Genomic DNA, 18017 nt, shown 5'->3' with positions numbered 1-18017 from the left:
AAATCATGTGGAGACCCCACCATTCCTGAGATGATTTCCCTTCACTGACTTGGCTTTCGTCATCCATGGGGTCTCATTTCGTCTCTTTTGTGAGATGGTGGGCGATTTGTGGATTGTTGGGGCACGCAGTATAATGTTGGAGCTATGAGCTTTGGCAGCTCTAGGGAGGGAGGTTCTCTGGATGCCACTGAACATTTAATTAAAATTCTCTCCATACACGAGTCTCTGTGGATTTGTTTCTCTAAAGTTCCCAAACTACCACAATCATGTAGCTGTGCGAACCTCCCTTCACTCATGTCTTTAGCCATATTACTTCCTTGACCTCCACATTTACCTCGAGCCTCATTATTGCAAGAGGAGTTCACTTGACATGCGTTGAAACGCTTTATTGGGAAAAGTAGCTGTTTCACCACAACTTTCCATGAGAAATGGCTTTTACTTCCGTACCATTGTGATTCAAGCAGTTTCACATATCTCAGCTCCAAATATCTCTCCAGGAGATTCAGGAATATAAAGGAAGAGGCAATTTTTCTGGTGCTTTGCCTGCCTCTAGTAAATGTCGCCTCAAACAGTTTTACTTCTCTCAGCTCAACCCTTAGCTTATCCACTTGCTTGGATGAGAAGGGAAACAGAAAATCCTGCATTTCACGGGCTGCCCTTCTGTGTTGCCTCACCCAGAGTTACGTTTGTCATTTCTAGAGTGCCCCCAGCAACTGTTTTTCTTTGGTCAACAAGCATTATCCTTTCCCATAGTCGGTAGGTTATGGGGATCTTTGAATCCTGCAGGTTCCCGTACGTAATAATTATATTAAACAATGGAGCTTTATGTATCTTCCTGTTTTTCACAACAGGTCATGCTAATTGACATTGTTAGCTGATCATCCCAAATGGCCAATAAGCACAGGTGGTGTTAATTGAAGGCCGGAAGGATACATGCTTTTGTCAGTTTAGCTTTGCTGGTTCTCAGGTCTCTTGCTTTTTGAAAGTCAGTCCAGGGTGAAGATGCCTTAGCCAGTTAACTGCTACTGCTGCCAAGGATCACGTACACCAAGACATCTCTGAGCAGAAGCCACAATGTCTGACCGTGAGACAGCTTTGGGTGCTCGACAGCAGATCTAAGATTAAATCCCTTCCACTGACTTGGCTTTTCCCAGCAGTCAGTCTCATTCCATCTCTTTTTTGAGATGGTGGAAGACTGTGAGTATTCGGGAGGGGCATATGGGATAATGTTGGGATTATGAGATTGAGCAGCTCTGGTAGGGAATTTTCTTGATGTGCACTTAACATTTAATTACAACTCTCATTTATACGTGTGTGTCTGTGGATTTACTCATCTAAAGTTCACAGAATAACACATTCCCGTAGCTGAGTGAACCTCCCTCCAGTCATGTCTGTAGCCATTTTTACTTCATTGACATCCACATTTTCCCCTACACACAACATTGCCAGGTGAGGATACTTGACTTCGTTTAAAGCAATTTAAGGATGAAATCAGGTGTTTCACCATACCTATTCCAATAGGAAATGCTTTTACATCAGTTCAGTGGTGCTTCAAGCACTTTCACTTATGTGAGATTCAAATTTTGTGCCAGGAGGTTCGTGAATATAAATGAAGAGGGAAACCTACTTGTGTACTGCCTTCCTCTGTTTAATGGGACTTCAAAAAAAAGAAGAAGAAGAAGAAGAAGAAGAAGAAGAAGAAGAAGAAGAAGAAGAAGAAGAAGAAGAAGAAGAAGAAGAAGAAGAAGAAGAAGAAGAAATAATTGTGGCCAAAACACAGAAACTAGTGGAAAAGCCAGAGAATTGCCATTGATATCAGAACTACTGAAGTTTGGGATCTCACATGAGCCAGCAGTTTCCATTTGAAACCAATTGTTTTAGTCTGTAAGCTTTTGGATATATGAGTGCCAAGAATATTGTAAAGATCAATTCTTTTCATCAATATTTTAGCAAGTTAGCTAATGACGATAATTTTATAAAACAAGTAGTTATTGGAGTTCATTCTTGGATTTACCAATAAGGTCCAGAGAGGAAATTCCAATCAAAACAAAAACTTTTGGGCAGGTCTGCTGAGAAAGTTATATTTAAGGCAAAGGAGTCAGCTCAATTTGGGGGAGATTTCAAAACTGTAAGAGTGAAAAATTTCATCAAGGACACAGGACAATCATGGAGTTATTAAAGTAGGGGGTGGGGGGTTAAGGAAATTAATGAGAAAAAAACAACTAAGAAAATTACGCAAAGGAATTTTTCTCTCTATTATAACCTGCTGGCTCTGGGTCTCCTTATTCTGTGCAATGTTCAAGGGCTGTCCTACAAGAATGTCATTGGTAAACCTGACCCCATCTATCCTACAGCCCCCATTCTTCCCCTTCAGAGTATCTTGTTCCCAAAATTCAAAGAATATTGAAAGAGGACATAATCTGAATCCCTCGAGAACACAGAAAATGCCCTTTGGATATGGCATAAAAATAAGTGGGCAGAATTCTTGAGGGAGGATGTAGTAACTGAAAAATACCACCTGCAGAAGTGTATAGACCTAGATGCAGGATACATGGAGATATAGCCTTGCAGTTTGATATTTTTACTTATTATGTATATTATAAAAACAATACCTTCTGAGTCATAGAAATTGTTAAACTTTATCAGTTTTCTGGCACGAATAGTATAGGAAAAATAATTTTCATTAGTTCCTACGGATTCTAAATAGGCAGATGTGTTTGTAATACTCAGCAAAGTACGTTGTATATTGCAGGTCCCCAGTAAAACTTGGTTTCTTGTCCTCTGAAATGTATATTCTATCAGGAAAGTCATACATCACACAATCAGCCAGAACTTTTCTGTTACCAAACCTTAGCATCTGAACTTAAGCTTATTTTTAACTCCCCTTAAGTTATTGACTAAACATGAAAATATGTAACTCTCATAGCTTTTCAAATAGTCCTAAATCATCCTTTCCCTTCCCTGAGAATTGCAGATTTATATCATGTTTACCTTGCTCCAGTAAGAAAAAAACCCAAATTTTTATTATGAACACATTATTGTTTAGCTATTTTTCCATTCATTATCCTTTAAAATTCCTGTAATTCCTTCTATTGAAAAATTTGCATCCTCCTGAAAAATTATGAATATTTAAAATTTTTTTCATTAATTCTTCGCAATAATTTAAATAGTTTGTATATTGAAGGAGCCATGGTAGTTGAAATTTAGTCAATTAATATGGTCGTTCTAACCATAATTCCTTATGTAATGCAGTATGATTCTGGATTCTGTGTCTGTTGCTCTAATCCCATCGGAAAGAGTTCTCTGTCACAGGAGTAAGGTGGGGTTCAATCTTGACTTTGTAGAGGTGGTGAAGCAAGCCATGCCCTTTGTTCCCTTGGGGGCATCTTTGACACTGCGTTACCTCAAAGTGAGGCTTCAGTTAGCACTCTGGCTTTTTCTTGGAGTAAGGTCAGCAAAATAAAAACCACCCCTTAATCAAACCAATTCCTCGGTGTATAAATGCTATAATGGATACAGAGAGACATCTGAGACCATTGAGAAAGCATGTCCAAGAAATCTGTCTGGAGGGGAGGAGGCCACTGAGATCAAGCGCCAGAGACTGTGGCGCATTGACTCAGAGGAACAGCACTGAGATGAAGGACATCTTGTCCTCATGGGGCCCAGAAGGATGGGACTGTGAACCTGAGTGATAGGTGGACTGTCTTCCTGCTCACAGAGGCAGAGGCAAGGGAACACTTTACCGAGAGACTGAGGAGCTATATGGAACTCTTTGATTGTTGGCTGAGAAGAGAGGTCACCGTGAACCAATAAACTAGTATCCTAATTATTTAGTGATCCTAACTTATGCATAAAGAAGACAGAAGAAGAATTGATGTGTTTGAATACTGGTGCTAAAGAAGAATATGAAATGTACCATGGACCACTAAAAAGACAAACAAACCTGTCTTGGAAGAAGCACAGCCAGAGAACTCCTTATAGGCAAGCATGGTAGACTTTGTCTTATGTACTTTGGACATGTTGTCAGGAGAGCCTAGTCCCCAGAGAAGGCCCTCATGCTTGGTAAAGTCGAGGGCAGTGACGAAGAGGAAGACCCCCATCAATATGTGATGGTGCCATGGCTGCTGCTAGGGGCTCAGGCATAAGAACGATGTGAGGGTGGCGCAGGCCCTGTTCTCTTGTGCAGAGTGGCTATAGTCCGAAACAACTTGATGGCACTTGACAATTGTTGAGTATTGTCTGTGAGTTGTGTATGGCCATTACGGCCAGTTGGGTTACCCAGAATATATGTAGAGTGGTGTGGAAGGAATGCTTGGTATCAGAATAGGTAGGAAAGGATAGAGCATGAAGGCGTGTAGCTGCCTGGTGAAAGTAGGGAAGGCATGAGTTTGGGGTGTTGTGATTCTTATATTGAGTCTCTGGGTGCTACACACTGATGGTTGGAAGTTGGAGTTCTCTGAAAAGCATTTTGAAAGAAATCTTGGAAATCTGAAATGTCAGCTATCAAAAACTCTATGGGACCCTAACACACATAAAGTCATCGAAAGTTGGAGTAGACTTGGTGGCAACTGCTTTGGAAATATATATCTCTCATTGTCATCGAGTTGACACAACTTATACTCACCTTGTCGGTTCTGATGATTTACAAGACTGTCAATGTTTATGGGACTAGAAACCCACTATCTTTCTCCAACTGCAGACCTGAGGTAAGCAATGTGACACACAACCCACTGGGCCACCAAATCTATTAGACAGGTGTCTGTGTGAATGTGTACATGTGTGTGTGAAAGCTGTAGATGTGGCTTCACATAGAGGCTCCAATAAGGAGCTCAAACTAATGAACAAGTGTGAAGATTGCCCAGGATCCGGCAGTATTTTCTTCTGGGGTCTCTGTGACTTGGAATGGACCTGACAGCACCTCATGGCAACATATGTTCATGGTTTTATCTTATATCCTGGAACAGTTTCTTACGTTCCTTTCTTTGTCCAGCTCTAGGAGCCGTAAGAGAATAAAAGACATAAAGAATGACTTCTAAAGTAACTTTGTGTTTTTAATTTTAAAAACATGAGAATATGAAAATGGTATTTTGTAGATTTTTATTCTATTGTGAAGCATTGAAATGATAAAAAATGAGGTTCAGAAGTCGCAGGGCCAATTTAGACATTTTTCTGCCTTTCTAACACTCTAAATCGAGAGTGTCAGGACTCATTTCCCTTGTTGCCTTCGACAGCGATCATTGAGAGAAAGCAATCTCTGTCTCCTTGCCCTGATTTCTGACTGAGCCCCCAGGGTGAAGGGCAATCACATGTACATGTTCACATGTACATCAATCAATTCACATTTCTTAATGGAACAGTTCCCTTTGAACCTTACAAGTTATAGTATATTGAAGATTTCTGAAGAAACTAAATGTCAGGGGGTAAAATAGAGGATACAATCTTGTTTAGCATTAATAAGTATAGCATTTAAAATCAAAAAGGAAATCCAATGTAACAATATTGTTTTTCATGGGTATGCATTCACGTATAGACCTATAATGCACTTTGCATGGTCCTGCAGGAGGCAGATGCTAGTGGTAGAGAATGATGCATGAATATGACCGCTTCAAAAAGTGCCTTCAGTTTTGAATATGTTACTTTCTGAGCCTCCGAGGAGAATAGAGAAATCTATTATTTCTACCCTATTTCAAAGCTAATTTGGACACAGTTGCCACTGTGTAGCTGGAAAGCCAAAAGCAGTGGATCTCTTCCAAAGGTTTAATCTTAAGTTTGTTGAAGATAGTTTTAAGAATGAATAGATCATTTAAAATCCAAACAGAAAGAATCTATACTTTGAAAAAGTCCAATGTAAAGTTCTGTGTTTGAAAAATCTTGCCATTGGTAAACATGTCCACATACGAGTTTGCATGTATAACTTGAATCTAAAATCAGTTCCTATATTTTTGTGGTGCAAGTTAAAGAAGACCACTACAATGTTCAATTGGAATGATGTGAAGTCTTTATTGCTGATCAGGCTAGCCAGAGGACCTATCCGCCTCACAGTGCTTAACTTCCCGGGCTAACCCTCCTTTCAAGGAGGGCAGAAAAAGCAAGTTAAAATGTATATATCACCAAGGAAGCGGCATTGACAGAAATAAAACAAAAGACTATTTAACATTTCAGGTGCCTTGTTATATGACCCCATTCCTGGGTTTTATCTCCAGTTTGCCCTCCTGAGGGTGTGGCGGGTGTGGGTAAGGAACACTTCTGTCCCTGGGAGAAAGATGGCATTTCTGGATTAGGAGAGAGGGGTGCTTTACAAGCCGGCATTCTATTGTGATGTTAAACAGAGAACCTTGGCCAAGCTGAGGCCTGGCAGAGGGGCCCAGGAGGATGCCCTCAAAGAGTAGGACTGTTCTGTTTAAATGGGGTGACATGAGCTCCTCCATATCAATATAAATAATGTAATCATTTAGTTTCTTTGATACCACATTACTTTGTTTTATTGGGAGACCTGATGGCCCAATTCAAAGTCATCAGAAGTTCAGAGAAGGAAAAAAAATGTGATCTACTTTCCTAAGGTATACAGCCAAATTAATTCTATGAAGCCATTCTACTCTGTCATGTGGGATCATAGGATCAATATGGTCAGAAATCTATTCAAGGACACATAACAAAAACACGTGTTTTACATTGGATATTGGAATTTTTTAGGGTATTAAATTTCTTAGTCCCAAATTTATCACTAAACATGTGTGAGGCACTATAATGATCAGTTCTCCTTTGGTCAAAATAATAATATAAAATATTAAATTATTAATCTCAAATAGACAGGCTTCTTCAAATTAAGATTTCCCCTATCGCTCAGTGCCCTTGATTGTCCATCACTTTCCATTAAGGGTCTGTCATGGTGAAAAACAAATGCTAATAGACAAGTGTCTTACCTTCAGGTGGATTTGATTTTAAATGTCGTGGGAAACTGGGGGAAAAAATGATCTATCAGGGTAATTGCAAATATATGGGAAAATAATTAATTTTTCTTCTTTTTCAGAATGTAACTCATAATCATTTGAACATAAATCCAGTCCTCACTTACTGACAAAATTAAGTTCTAAAATCCAGGCCTTTTTGTAAAAAAAATAGCATTTTGCAATATTGAGACTCTCCCCCTCTCACATTTAGACCAGTCATTGCTTTTAATTTAGAAAACATGAGCACAGAAATAACAACGCCTAAGTCTTTCTGTCATGCTCTCCATTGAGCCAAGTCCAGTTGTTGCTCATCTAAAGCTAAGGCAGCTTGGCGGCAACGGCTGGACAGAGCCTGTGCTTTGGGTGAATGGGGGTCTTCACCTTCCTCCCACTGGGCCAAAACCTCCAGCAAGGGGCTAGCTGTCTCTAGAACTCACTTCCACACCAGCAAGCGTTGCATCAGGATTCCCAGCCTAATCTGCCCCTGGGCCTGACAGTTCACTTAGTTTCAGGGCTCCCTGCATGGACACTGGAAGCCTGTGGCATCCTCTGCCCCTGAAGCACAGACTTCAAGCCCAGACTGTTCACTTTGGAATGCCATTAAACTTGCATGCATTTCTTACACCCTGCTGCTTCCTTTTCTGCTTTCCCATCCTACAGTGATGTTGAGCTACAGGGCATCAGGCCACCTAAGTGCTAGGAAAACAGAAGAGAAACCTACTGTCTCTATGCTGCCTGTTTATCTGCCAAGAGACAGTGGACACTGAGGAGACCTGCCCAAGTTACAGCTGTACTGCTGGGCATTGGTACCCCCTCTGAAAGTGCACAGAAAGTGTGGGGATGCCGGAAAAACCTCCCCAGAAGGGGGGGTCACATCACATCCCTTGCTGTTAAGGCCACTCACTGCCTCATGAATACACAAAATAGTCCAGTCTGATAGCACTTTTTTGTTTTCTTTTTACTATTGTAAATATGAAAGTAGATAGAGAGATAGTTATAAATGAGGAATGGGTATATTTCAGAATTATATTCACCACTCAATACTCCCCCTTCTCTGTGAATATTAGTATTCTATTTGCTAAAAAAAATGAAAATACCAGTTCAAATTACCTCTGGCATATCTTTTACTGAAATATTACTTCCTTTTTAAATTTCAAAGAAAAACTTACCCTAAAGCCTTCTATTATTAAAGCTTAATTTTGTGAATATCTATTTTCTTTTCCTTTTAGTGTAAGACTTATATTGAAATTAAAACAAGTCAGTTTCATTTCTCTGACTTACCTATCAACAACAGCTATGGCACACATTTGACCTAAGGCATATTTTCACTCACATAAACTATTGGAGAAGAAACTGAGATTGGCCATTTATACTTTTTTTCCCAAAAGAAATCTATAGTATTAGTACTTAAAATTAGAACATAGTTTAGACTTCATTCTGCATTTTCAGTTCCAAAACAAATTTTTGAATGCACAAAGTAAACCCTATGGTTTTGCAGTAATCATGTGAAAAGGCCCTTAAAGGAAAGCCTCATCAAGATTGTATTATTAATTATTTAATCTAATGCATAAAGTTTAAAAAATACAGGAACAATATATTTTATATAATATAAGAATTCAGTGTAAAAAATGTTTCTGAGAACTGAAAGTGGAATTTAGGATTAAATTTTTCAATTGACAAATGTGTTAGTCAGGGTATTAGCCCATATGTCTGATACCCATTTATCTTAATCCTATAATTCTATGAATATATTCCCCCTCCTATGAAAGTTTGTAAGCCAGCCACTTCATGCCTTTACCTTCCCCATTTTGTGTATCCAGTTTCTAACCTCCACACTTACATCAACCCAGTGTACTGAGGAGAAAATCATAGTCTTTGATGTGAAGAATCTTCATTCCAGTTGGAACCTTGTGAAATCTGCATCCACAAGCAAAGTAATGAAACAGGCCACCTATAAAGTCTGTTGCAATATGCTGCAGTTCACAGACTCAAAAATCTTTTCTTCATCCGGTCCGGTTCTGGTCAACTCCATGTGGGCTGCCTCATGTAGCCTCACCAGGGTGCTCATTGGGCACTTTGCCTTTAGACCATGGCCACATCACAAATTCTAAACTGCCCAAGGCCCCTTGTGCTAGATCATGAACTTCAGACCTGTCAACCCACACTTGTCTTTTCTCTAGACTGTATACCAGGTCCATGGATGTCAGTGGCCAGACTCAACTCATCATTGCTGCATTTCTCCCACCTACATTCAACAAGTAGATCCAGGTGGTCACCTAGCAACCATTTCAGCCTGCCCGCAGGATCCCTTTAACAGTTCAGTCCAAGAGCTGAAAGTTTCCTCAGGGCTTCAGATTTTTACCAGCTTCTGACAAAAACCACAAGTTCAAGATTCAAAAAGCCAGAGTTCCTTTTTCTTGAGTCTGTCCATAGTGCCTTGGCACCGTCTCTTGGAGTGCAAATGTCCTGAGTACTCCAAAGCCCTGGGAGGGCCTTATCTTTTCAGAGCCTTCTTTTCAGGCCTGTCCTAACCCATTTAAAGATACAAATTTAAATGGTTGAAGGCAAGGCTTACAAATTTTCTATTTTCGTACTTCCCAATAATCATTTCTATCAATCATTTTATCAGCAATAATCAGAAGAAATTTAGTATAAACAAAATAAGGTCAGATACTAAACTCAATTCTTAAAACAGTCAAGTTCAGTCCTTATTTAGCTCATCTTAATCCTTATCTGAACTTTTCTATTGATACAAAAATATGGGATTAAGTCTCTGACTCCATCAAGCCAGATCCAAGCTTTCTTTTTCTTTTTTAAATTTTTTGTTTTTTCAAGCTTTCTGTCAAGCATTTTTACCTTCTGTCAGTCATTTTCACTAAACAGTTCTGAGAAATTCAAGGGGCGATTTATAGACTCTCATATATGTATAAGAAAGAGCTTTATATACCAGAGCAATTGAATATTGAGAAAACATTGCAGCTCAGTCCAGACAGAGGCCTTAAGTCTGATATAAGCCCATATGTCTGATATCAATTCATAAAGTCCTGTTCAAGCTCATGAAACACATTCAATGATGTAAATGCAGAAAGATCACAGGCCAGTGGGTGTGACATCTTCTGGATCCAGTGGTGTTGTAAGCATCTCGGTGCTGGCAGGAGTCTCAATATGGTTCCTTCAGCTCCAGGCCTCTAGCACAGCTCCATGTTTCTTGTCAGCTGGGAGGGAATCAGTCTCCTGCCTCCAGCAAGCTATTTATGTCCTGAGCACCTCCAACTGAGGTCATCAACTATGACCTGATTGACAGGCTAAACTCCACCCCTTCACTCTTAATATTAAAATTGACAGCAGATTATGTAATTTTCTCAACTGCCAATCTGGTATCTTATGGATAAATCAACAAAATTTTTATAAGAGTGAACTGCCGAAAGAACTATAAGCCAGAACTCTAAAAGTCATGGTATTAATTACTATGCTAAACTTCATCTTATTTTATGTATTGTGATTACTCTTTAATTTATAGCCACATAACATAGAAGACATGAAAATATGCAGTGAGGTATTTGACTTGCAACTTTGAACAGCCAGAGAGGAATCTGGGATTGAGATATGTTATAGTCTCCTGTCTTGAAGGAGATTTTCATTAGAACTTGGGTATTGCTTTGGGTTCTGAATGGAAACAAGGATGTGGAACAAATATTGCTTCTAGTCTGATAGGAGGATAGGGAGAGCCAGGAAAACTAGGGCAAGTTAATGAGATGGTTGTGAATGGCAATACAACTGAGCTGGTTTCAGTGAAGCAGCAATGAGAGTTTTAGTGCTTTGCCAAGGGAAAACTACTCAAATTGGGAATGAAGATGCTTTATACTTCTTTCTGCATTTGCAATTGCAAACCAAATTTTTGAATATGCAGGGTAAATTTTATTATTTTGTAGAAATCATGTGAAAAGACCCTTAAAGTGAAATCCAGTCAATATTTCTTATGACATTAAATCTAATGCATAAATGAAGTGAGAAAATACTAGAACAACATATTGCATTTAGTGTAATGTAACAATATAATGTATTTCATTTAGCTTAAGACTGCTCAAAGAGTTAACTGTCAGGTTTCTAAAAATGGCATTTCAGTACATTTTACTAATCAAGTTAACTACAGAGACCAGTGATTGAATCAAAGAGAGTGTTACTCAGCTCAAGGACATTTGAATGGGAATCATTTATTTGAAGTGTAAATCATAGGAAATAGTAGATTGTTGATGGGGCCTGAGTGCAGCAATGCAGTGGCCAAGTCGTCAACCTGTAGCCGAAGGACTGGCAGGTGGAGCCCATGCAGAGGCTCCCCCGAAAGTGGGTTTGGAAATCTGCTTTTAAAAGGTAACAGCCTTGGAAAACCTTATAAGACAGATCGGTTTTGCACACCATGCATTGGGCTGACTCAATAGCAACTAATAGGAACAATGACAAAACATTTGCATCCATGTTTATCTGTTAGCTTGACCACCTCACATCAGACTTCTCTGAGAGTAAGGAATGTACCTAGGGTGGAAAATCCTTGAACCATAACCTACACATAGTATTGAGAACTAAGATTTCAGACAGGCACTCACCAATATTATAGGAATGTATCTGGAATCCATGTCACTAAAAAAATAGTTATGTAATTTTTATAGATTCTGAATTTAAGCAGCAGCCCTAAGTTCTTCATACAGTTGCGGTGTAACTGCTTTTGTGACCTTGAGGATGTCATTTATTTCTCTTTTGGGCTTTATCTTCCACAAGTGCACAAACCTTCGGAATATATTTGGTGTCACCACCACTTCTCCACATGTCTCCCTACGTCACCAAATATGTTATATCGGTATTTTATAAATTTTGTCATTTGATATATGGGGTAAACCATGGTTATCAAGTCCATGTCTTGTAGAATGAGGAGGAAGGTGTGAAAATGAGATTCAGGCTTTCATAATTGAACCTATTAAAATTTCTCTCTGATGCATTACCTTATCCCAGTATAAACTAAGTTTGGAAAGAAGTTTCAAAATTTTCTGACTTAGTCTGTTGTGTTTTAAAAGTATTAACTTCATTGGTCATTTCACAAGACAGTTTATGCAATTCAACCCCTCATTATACTTAGCACACTGACAGCTGTCACCTGTCAGTCATACAAGTCTCAGTCCATTAGGTTTTTGGATAGGAATCAGGAAGAGGTATGAAAATGGAAACACTGTTAGTCCATATTGATTGGTCATTAATGAACTATTCTGGCAGATAACCCGCTCACCATATGGCAAAACCTATCCACATGCAACAGTGATATGAAATATTTCAAAGTTCTTTCGGTCTTTTCTAAGTAAATCAAATTACTCCTGTCCCAATTATTCTCCCAACAGATAGCTACAGTTCAATCTTACAATGGAGCCTCAGAAATAAGTAGAGAGGACTATAAATAGATGGTGTTTCTGACTATATTTCTTATAGGATTATAAACTGCATTAGCAGATTTATATTTGCAGACCTAATCCAATTTAAGGATACCGTTAGTTTTCAAGTGGGAGCTCATAGAATTTTCAGCATGGGTGAGTACATTTTTATCATTGAATATTTTAAGGGTTATAAATTAGTGAAAAAATGGATAAGAGGCTGGGACTAGTCATTTTAATGCACTGTTATATAATTATTGACCTGCCATCTGCATGGTTGTCAGTTCAAAACCACCAGAAGCTCCACGGGAGATAGACTGGACTTCCTATTCCTATAAATGTGTCCAGTCTGAGAAGCCCACAGGGGTTGCTATGAGTTGGCATTGGCTGCATGGCAGTGAGTTTTGACTAGCTAATTACAATGCAAACTAAAATTCAAGAGTAATTGTCACAAATAAGATCTTTTTTCTGTCCTATGCCCCTGCCACCATGGGGAAGAATCATTTAAACTTCCCATCTATATTATAAGATCTATTTGGTATAAAACTCATCTTCTGAAACGATATCCTGAAATATTGCTCAAATTATGAAAACATTTTGGGTCTCAGCCTGCGTAGTAGTTACATCATCTGGTGTCAATTGGAGAGGATTACAAGTGAGGGGGTGGAAGCTGGCCTGTCAACCAAGATCTAACCAATTGGGCCTCTGTGTGGGCATGGCCTTCTCCTGAGAATTCTTGGAACTCCGGCATTTCCTCCTTGGAGGCGGGAGAGACTCTATCAACTCACTCCCCTAGATGACGCTCTTCTGACAAGACACATGGTGCTACATCTTGGGAGCTGCGGAAGCCACATGGACCTACCCTGATGCAACCAGGCCTCCAGGAACTGGAGAAGCCACGTGGAGACCCATGCCAGCGCTGAGATGCTTACAAGGCCACTGGATCCAAAGACTTTCTAGCCACTGGCCTGTGATCATCCTGCACTCATCATCATTGCTTGTGTTTCATGAGTCTGAAGAGGATATTATATATTGGTATCAGACATATAGGCTAATATCGGACTTATGGGCTTGGACTGGCCTGGGTTGGGATGCTTTCTTAATATACAATTACCCTTTATATAAAACTCTCTCTCATATACACATCCATGTTTATGGCTTTGTTCCTCTAGTCTCCCCGGACTCACACAGCCTGTAAGGATAGAGGTGCAGTAGGATCACATTATTAATGCAGTAATAACAACCTCTCTGACAACTTTCCTCCTTTTCCATTAAAAACAAAACAATACAAAAACTTCATCCTGGTTTTTCTTCTGACCTCCAAGCCCTTACTGGTTTCTATACTTCCCATTTCTTACCCTATAGTTTTACCTGGTAAGCAAATCTGGGACAAAAAGTGAAGCTCAGTGTTGCTCATGCTGAGTCCCGTGGACTATTTATTATCTATTGGGATTCCTTAGTGGAAGAATTTCTCAGTGCTGTTCACTCATATTGCCTTAGTGGCTCCCTGTACTCAGACCATAAAAAGTATTTGATACATATTTTTGGTGGGGTTTGCCTCCTAAGAGGAACATAATCGCAAATTGAACACTAAGATTCCTTCGCATGTGGGTCAAGGACAGCCTTGATCCTGTGGAAGCATAGAGGTAGAAGAGCAAAACTGGTTCGTAGTCTCCCATGCTTGACATGCAACTCCAAGCGGGAGAATGGGCCTGTGCAGCCATTCTGCAGGTTATATCAAGAATCAATCTTTCAAGTGTATTAGATTTTCACTCAGCGAGTAATTTCTACTATTTCAGAGGGTTTGCTTACAGTTTTATAGCAGATGCCGTTCACTGTGGAGCCTTAAAACTGCCGGCCATACTCCACAAACATGTTTGCTTGTGCCCCAAATAAGACTTTCTTCTACAAGCTCCGGGTTCCTTTATAAATCATAAGATACTATTCTACAGCACTAAAGGGGATCTTTAAAGTCTTTTCATTCTGCTGTGTGCCTCCCTTTTATGACAGAGAAGAAATCAAATGCACATGTTGCATAAGGGACTTGCCTTAAGCCTTTGGGACACAGAAGCCTGGCAGTGGCTGCCTGAGAATTAGTTGCACAACCCTTTTCGGATCCAGAACTATCTGGAAAGGGTGCAGCCCCATCGCAGCTGTCTCATTCACTGGGGTGGTGGGTCAAAGCATGAGCTAATCAGGGGCTCTTTCTTTTCCTCTGCACCTGGAAGCGCACATTGCTAATTCCCTACAGATGCCAATAGGCATTCAGGCTAATAGAGTGCCATTCAGATTAACCAGAGCATGCCCTCTTGCCACAGCAGACTGCCTCGCTGTGGGACTGCTCCTAAAGGGAAGGGGCTTAAATCAGAGTTTGGCTTGGTTTAAATTTCTATTAAGTGTCTATGGAATAATTGTCAATTATATTCACATCAGCCATGTAAACAGAAATTCCTTTAAATACACATATGGAAGATTGATGCCTCTAGAGGGGGAAAAGCAATTGACCACTGTGTGACAGACCATCCTTAAATATTAAGAGTAAAAATATTTAAATGATGCTCTCTCCTGCCAGTTCTTCTTTTATATCTTTTATAACCTAAAGCCCTACCTTTGAAAATGAATTGTAATTTTCATATCAAACCCACTATTAAGAAATAGCCAAAAGAAATTAACCTTGTGTTGTCAAAATTGCTATGGTAGCCAGTAAATTTATAAGTTTGCCAGGGTTTGAGGTATAATGAGAAAAAGTAATAAGCAGAGCTCATCAAAGGACTAGGATATCATGAGAAGGCTCAGATAACAATATTGTTATTTATGAGCATTCTCCAATGGTAAAGAGTTTTCCTTTCTGTAACATTCTGTTTAGAACTTATAGCTGCATCTACAAGATACACAAAATGCTTTATTTTCCAGTGGTGAACTGCTCAGATCCAGGCTTTGTGGAAAATGCTATTCGTCATGGGCAACAGAATTTCCCTGAGAATTTTGAATATGGAACCAGTGTCATGTATCATTGCAAGAAGGGATTTTACCTGTTGGGATCATCTGCATTAACCTGCATGGCAAATGGCTTATGGGATCGTTCTTTACCGAAGTGTTTGGGTAAGTGTATGATTTGGGGTTCTTGTGCCCCAAAGCCCTAATATAGTATCACTGACAATTTCTTTTCCCAAATTCAAAAAGATTTTTTTTTCTCTCTGCTCCACTGACCACAACTTGTATCAGTGCTTCTAGAAATACCTTCAAGTAGATTGGCCAGAAAGCAAGAGCTCAGGTCCCCTAGTTAAAATGGGGGGAAGGAGACACAGGGCTAATCCTGGAATGTTCATGTATCTTCCGGGACTTTGGGGCCTTCACCACCGAGACAAAATATCCCATGTTATTTATTGCAAAGCATTTATACCTACTCTCCCTTTCCTCTGAGTTCACTCTTGCCAATTTACTTTATATAGTTTCGCACACAAGCTTTTCCACACAGTTCACACAGGGCTGTTGGTGGTCCAAAACTAATCATCTCCCAGCTTTCAATCACCTCTGATGGGCCTCCTTTTGCCGAGGTTTCCATAGTAATCTAGCACCTGTTGCCAGTGGGTCGAGTACACTGAATGGCCTAGTATGGTTCTTGTAGCCAGTCAAACGTGGGCCACCCATTTCAAAGTTTTTTCAGGTTCAAAAACAAAAAAAAAGTGAAGGGGCAGTACACCTGGATTAAGCCTCAGGTGAACCCGATGCAACCGTAGGCAAGGGATATGAATATTTCACTATCATGAAACCCTTTAACTCTGACATTGAAACCCACAGAGGCAATTCTATCCTGCCTTAAAGCTTGCCACGAGTCAGCACCTACTTGGTAGCAAAGAGAATTTCCATGCAAAGTGCGTTGGAAAGTGGATTAATGCAAATGAAATTAGTTTAAAATTAAGCACCCTATCATTTGATCTGCTTTTTGACCCAATTAAAATTAGTCTATTATTAATCTTTTCTGTTTTTCTTAATCGAGATTTTTCTCTGATTTACTTTGTTATTATTGTTCAGTTTTGTTTCCGGTTGTGTACGTTTTCCTGTATATAAACCCAGGCTAGGTAAATCTACAGAGACAATTGGATGAATGATTTCTTGGTGGTATGGCAGAGGAAGGAGTATGGGGAAATGGCAAGTTAACAACAATGACTACAAGAAAGAAGAAAATGATCTAAAATGATGCTGATGATTGTAAAACTCTAATTTAATTGAATTATTGAATTGTGTGATATGTAAATTATATGCCAACAAATCTGTTTTAAAAAGACAAAAGAGTAGTAACTAATACATAAAGTTAGTATCTTGACAATAACTTCATTTTGAAACATATGGTTAAGCCAGGGGAGGGTAGATTACATTAAAGAATGAATCAGTTCTTCTGAAAAGGAAACAAGCAGATGTATGAATTACCACTACTCATCCACTGCGATGAGTTGACTAACTCATTGTAACTCCTATTGGACAGTGTATTTGGAAACCGTGTTTCAAAGAGTATAAACTTTAAAAGAGCAGACTGCCACATCCCTCCACAAGGAATATACCACATTGGTAGTTTTATACTGTAATCTTTTGAGCACGTTTCATATACAAGGCCCCTATAGATTACCATGGTCACCTACAAAACTCTATTATCACGGTATTTTGATTTGATCACATCTATCTATCTATCTATCTATCTATCTATACACTTTACTCAAAAGCAATATCCAAGGAATTTGGGAAAAGTGTTATTTTCTTTGTCTTCCAACATTTAGATAGAAATAAGATTTTGTTCATCAAATTCACATTTATTAGTATTGATCAAATATGCATATAGACGGGGGGAAATCAAATCTGAATTGTGAGTTGAATCTATAAAGACAAAGAGTCATAATTTCCCACTGCTACTCTAACAATTGAAATGGGTTTCCATAGTATGAGGAGGCCTTTATTGACTGCAAGGACAGGCTTTCATAATCCCTGCTGATCTGCATGGCAACATGTCTCGATTCATCACAAGAACAAGGCAATCAATTGTCATGGAAAAAGAAATCAGTAACTTTAAAATGCTAATTCTAAGCCTATGTGTCAAAAAATATAATTTAAAATGTAATCATCATCAAAATTTACTTGACTTCTGATTTTCTAATCCTCGCCGGGATTTTTTTTTCCTTTCTGATAAATGAGATTTTAACATTTCTGTTTTAAAAGAAAACATCTCCTTTAAATTTTCCCTGTGCTTTTTTGTGAGACTTCCATTACTTTTTGCAGTGAAGCTAATGAGTTTCCCATCCCCAGGAACTGGGTTTTCTCTGACTCTCATTTTCCTAGGTGGCTAGTTTGTACCACTTGTTGTCATTAACAACTGGAATTACCATGAAGGTGGGAATAGAAGGATCTCAAAGGGGTATTTTACTTTTACATGCTCTACAGCAGCTTCATCCCTATATTTGCCATTTTAGCGTTTCACTGATTTTTTATTTCTCCTTTTCTATCACCTGGTAATAGTCATTTACCAACCATTTTATGGATTCACATCTAATTGGCTTCTTCATAGAACTCTATATAGATATAATCTGGTTCTATAAGACTGAAATGAATGTCCATGTGAAAAGACAGTAAAGGCTTATGTGACTCAGGGGATGGGTAA

At 39.1% G+C, this 18017-nt stretch overlaps 1 protein-coding gene across 1 annotated transcript in view; it reads left to right on the top strand.

The window, feature by feature from the left end:
• Positions 1–18017, top strand: part of CSMD1 (CUB and Sushi multiple domains 1) — a 1770408-nt gene that overhangs the window by 1697537 nt on the left and 54854 nt on the right. Inside the window, exon 55 of the mRNA XM_075557189.1 lies at positions 15281–15469. Coding sequence (XP_075413304.1) covers positions 15281–15469 — 189 coding nt within the window. The remainder of the gene's footprint in view (positions 1–15280; positions 15470–18017) is intronic.

The sequence above is a fragment of the Tenrec ecaudatus genome, chromosome 8 (genome assembly GCF_050624435.1).
Source record: "Tenrec ecaudatus isolate mTenEca1 chromosome 8, mTenEca1.hap1, whole genome shotgun sequence".
NCBI lineage: Eukaryota > Metazoa > Chordata > Mammalia > Afrosoricida > Tenrecidae > Tenrec > Tenrec ecaudatus.
The sequence above is the reverse complement of the archived record's forward strand: the minus strand, read 5'-3'. Positions and strand labels throughout refer to the sequence as shown.